This window comes from Onychostruthus taczanowskii, unplaced genomic scaffold (assembly GCF_017590055.1).
Source record: "Onychostruthus taczanowskii isolate IOZ18803 unplaced genomic scaffold, ASM1759005v1 scaffold249, whole genome shotgun sequence".
Classification (NCBI taxonomy): domain Eukaryota; kingdom Metazoa; phylum Chordata; class Aves; order Passeriformes; family Passeridae; genus Onychostruthus; species Onychostruthus taczanowskii.
The window spans coordinates 102605-106817 of NW_024499785.1; the positions used below are offsets into that span (position 1 = coordinate 102605).

At 64.1% G+C, this 4213-nt stretch overlaps 2 protein-coding genes across 2 annotated transcripts in view; one reads left to right on the plus strand and one right to left on the minus strand.

Moving 5' to 3' along the window:
* The window catches only part of WNK3 (WNK lysine deficient protein kinase 3), a 12698-nt gene extending 12093 nt beyond the window's left edge, over window positions 1-605 (minus strand). The window contains exon 1 of the mRNA XM_041406332.1: window positions 546-605. The gene's annotated coding sequence lies outside the window, so the exon portion shown is untranslated. The remainder of the gene's footprint in view (window positions 1-545) is intronic.
* A 598-nt stretch (window positions 606-1203) lies between these two features.
* LOC121336814 overlaps window positions 1204-4213 on the plus strand; it is a 7738-nt gene continuing 4728 nt past the window's right edge. The window contains exons 1-2 of the mRNA XM_041406313.1: window positions 1204-1285; window positions 4092-4161. Coding sequence (XP_041262247.1) covers window positions 4133-4161 — 29 coding nt within the window. The 5' untranslated portion in view covers window positions 1204-1285; window positions 4092-4132. The remainder of the gene's footprint in view (window positions 1286-4091; window positions 4162-4213) is intronic.

Consider the following 4213-nt stretch of genomic DNA (forward strand, 5'->3'; position numbering starts at 1 on the left):
GCCCCCAGCCCCTATAGCCCCTGTGCCCCCCAATATCTTATAGAGAGAGCCCCCAGTCCCTATAACCCCTATACCCCTTAGAGCCCCCCAGCTCCTAAAGCCCCTAGGGCCCCCCTAGAGCTTCTCCATATCCCTCCAGCCCCTGTGCGCCCCCCACCCTCTATAGTGGCCCCAAAGCCCCCCTGTGCCCCATATCCCCCAAAGCCACCTACGCCCCCCTATCCCCCTTTTGTCCCCATAACCCCCTTGTGTCCCCATATCCCTCCTGTGCCCCATAGCCCCCAGTGCCACCTCTGATTTTCTTGACCATTAACCACTCTCTGGAATGTACATTTACTGTTGGCATTTTTAGGCCCCCATATCCCCCTCCCCCGGCTTTGGGCCCTTCCTGGCACCTGGTTGCAAAGCAATATTTCCCATATACTGAATAAAGAGCATGTCATAGGCTGTTTGACATGGTCTGGGAGCCCACAGAAAACCACTGATGCACAAACCATTTTTAGCCCCCCTGTGCCCCCAAAAGCCCCCCAGCCCCACCCTCTCACCCGCGTCACGTGACCACGGCCGCGCGGGGGCTGTCGGGAGCTGTAGTCCCGTCCTGCCTCTGTCTGAGGCCACGCCCCTCAATGCCACGCCTATGTCCTGTCACGCCCCTCGCCACGCCCCCACGCTTCCATCGGTGACTCGGGGATCGCTCCGTGCCTCGCTCGTTCGCGGATTCGGCGCTCGGCCGCGCCGCCTGCGCAGCGCCGTCATGGCGGCCCCCGGGGTGGAGGCGCGGGCGCTGTTCGCGGAGGGGGTGCGGGCCGTGCTGGGGGGCTGGGCGGCGCTGCAGGTGAGGGGGACACCGGGAACACCTGGCGACACCTTGGAGGGGCACTGGGGACAGCTGCGAGCTGTGCTGGTGGGGTGGGCAGCGCTGCAGATGAGGCGGGGGCAGCGTGAGGGAGATCCGGGGGACACTTGGGGGCACCCCGGGACCAGCGCCGGGTGTCCCCATGTCCCCTCCGGGCTGTCCCCACAGCTGGCCGTGGCGCAGGGCTTCGGGGGGCCGCAGGGTTCCGAAAAGGCCGCGTGGCTCAGCTCGGCGCTGCTCGACTTCTTCACGCAGAACGGTGCGTGCTGCCCCTCCCCCACCCCGGGGGAGGGAGGGAGGGTCCGGGCCGCGTCGTCCCCCCGATCCCCCTCCCCAGCTGACCTGGAGCAGGAGGAGGTGGAGGATTTCCTGGCCGAGGTGATGGACAACGAGTTCGACACGGTGGTGGAGGACGGCAGCCTGCAGCAGGTGGGCTCCCAGTACGGACCAGTATGGACCAGTATGGACCAGTATGGAGCAGTGTGCTCCCAGCAGCTGGCCAGCCTCCCCCAGGCACTCCCAGTACAGCCCAGTTTGTCCTCAGGCTGCTCTCAGCATCTTTTAGTGGCCTTTGTCCCCTCCTGGTACCCTTGGTCCCTTCCCAAGTGCTCCCAGTAGCTCCCAGTATAAACCAGTATGGACAAGGATGTTCCCAGCAGCCACTCCCAGTTCATCCCATTCCATCCCCAGCCTGTTGCCACCATCCTTCGGTGCTCCCAGAGCCTCCCAGTATAGACCAGTGTGTTCTCAGTGCTCTTTTACTTCCTCCCAGTCCATCCCAATCTCACACATTGCCCTCAGCACGCCCCAGACCCATCCCAGTCCATCCCAGTCTCACACATTGCCTCTCAGCACCCCCCAGACCCATCCCAGTCCATCCCAGTCTCACACATTGCCTCTCAGCACCCCCCAGACCCATCCCAGTCCATCCCAGTCTCACACATTGCCTCTCAGCACCCCCCAGACCCATCCCAGTCCATCCCAGTCTCACACATTGCCTCTCAGCACCCCCCAGACCCATCCCAGTCCATCCCAGTCTCACACATTGCCTCTCAGCACCCCCCAGACCCATCCCAGTCCATCCCAGTCTCACACATTGCCTCTCAGCACCCCCCAGACCCATCCCAGTCCATCCCAGTCTCACACATTGCCTCTCAGCACCCCCCAGACCCATCCCAGTCCATCCCAGTCTCACACATTGCCTCTCAGCACCCCCCAGACCCATCCCAGTCCATCCCAGTCTCACACATTGCCTCTCAGCACCCCCCAGACCCATCCCAGTCCATCCCAGTCTCACACATTGCCTCTCAGCACCCCCCAGACCCATCCCAGTCCATCCCAGTCTCACACATTGCCTCTCAGCACCCCCCAGACCCATCCCAGTCCATCCCAGTCTCACACATTGCCTCTCAGCACCCCCCAGACCCATCCCAGTCCATCCCAGTCTCACACATTGCCTCTCAGCACCCCCCAGACCCATCCCAGTCCATCCCAGTCTCACACATTGCCTCTCAGCACCCCCCAGACCCATCCCAGTCCATCCCAGTCTCACACATTGCCTCTCAGCACCCCCCAGACCCATCCCAGTCCATCCCAGTCTCACACATTGCCTCTCAGCACCCCCCAGACCCATCCCAGTCCATCCCAGTCTCACACATTGCCTCTCAGCACCCCCCAGACCCATCCCAGTCCATCCCAGTCTCACACATTGCCTCTCAGCACCCCCCAGACCCATCCCAGTCCATCCCAGTCTCACACATTGCCTCTCAGCACCCCCCAGACCCATCCCAGTCCATCCCAGTCTCACACATTGCCTCTCAGCACCCCCCAGACCCATCCCAGTCCATCCCAGTCTCACACATTGCCTCTCAGCACCCCCCAGACCCATCCCAGTCCATCCCAGTCTCACACATTGCCTCTCAGCACCCCCCAGACCCATCCCAGTCCATCCCAGTACACCCCAGTCCCCTCCCCAGTGGTTCCCAGTCCATCCCAGTGTCCCCCCGCAGGTGAGCCGGGAGCTGGTGACCCTTTTTGCCCGGGCACGGGGAGGGGACGTGGGGGGCGTGGGGGCGGCCCTGGGGGCTCTGGCCCGGCGTGGCCCCGCCCTGGCTGCAGCCCTGGCCTCTGCCCGCCCGGGGGGAGACCCCCAGAGCCCCCCCGGGACCCCCCCAACAGCCCCCCGGAGCCCCCCGGAGCGAGGGGAGGAAGAGGAGGAGGAGAGCAGCGAGGAGGAGGAGGAGGTGAGGGGGTGATGTCATTGGGATGATGTCATGGGGAGCTGATGATGTCATTTCTTGGGAGCCAATCGGGTTAGGAGGGTGCTGGTGATGTCATCAAAGGGGGTGGTGATGTGGTGATGACATCATGGGGTGTAACCCTGAGGGGATACTGATGGTGTCATTAAATTGGGGGGTGGTGACTCCCCAGGACCCCCAAATGAGGTGGGGCTCGAGGGTGATGATGTCATTCCTGATGATGTCATCCAGTCCTGATGATGTCATCAAGTGGGGGGAAACAGGGATGGGGGTGGGGCAGTGATGGTGTCACCAAATTTAGGGAGAGGGACCCCAGGATCCCTGTGATGGAAGGGGAGGGGCACTGATGATGTCACCAAGGGGCTGCATGTGACACTGCTGACATCACCGGCGTGTCATCCTGATGACGTCATTGTCCCCCCCCAGGCCATGGAGTGCGGGACACCCCCGCCCCCCTCGGACGGCTGGACCGTGGTGCAGCGGCGGCGGCGGCGATGATGGGGGGAGGGGTGTCCTGTGTGTCCCCCCCAGCTTGGGGGACACCCCTCCCCCACCCTGCTCCCCAAACTGGGGGGGAATAAAGGCCCCTCCCCCCATGGGGGTGTGGGAAGAGGAGTCGTGTGATTATTGGAGGGGGGAGAGGCCGCTTAGAGAGCCCGTGGCACCTCTGCGGGCCCCACTGGGACCCCAGCGATCCCTCCCAGTATAACCCAGCCCCTCCCAGTATAACCCAGTCCCTCCAAGTGCCCCCGCCCCTCACCCAGCCCCGCCCATCATGGCGGCCGCTCTGAGGGCTCCAGGGCAATGAGGGGCGTGGCTTTCTTACCGCGCGTTGCGATTGGCTACATTTTGCACCGGTGGGAACGCCCTTTGCCCTTCTCATGCGATGATTGGTCGGCGACAACGGCGGCGAGCGGCGATTGGTCAGCTAGGCTTAAACCGTGTGGGTGCCGGCGCTGATTGGTCGTCGCCGCTAGGTGGGCGGAGCGAAGCGGGAGAGCGGGAAGACGCGGCGGTGATGGCGGCGCGGCTGGAGCGCGCGAGGGGGTGAGCGCGCGACCCCCCCCCCCCCCACCGGGGGAACCCCCCGGGGGGGCCC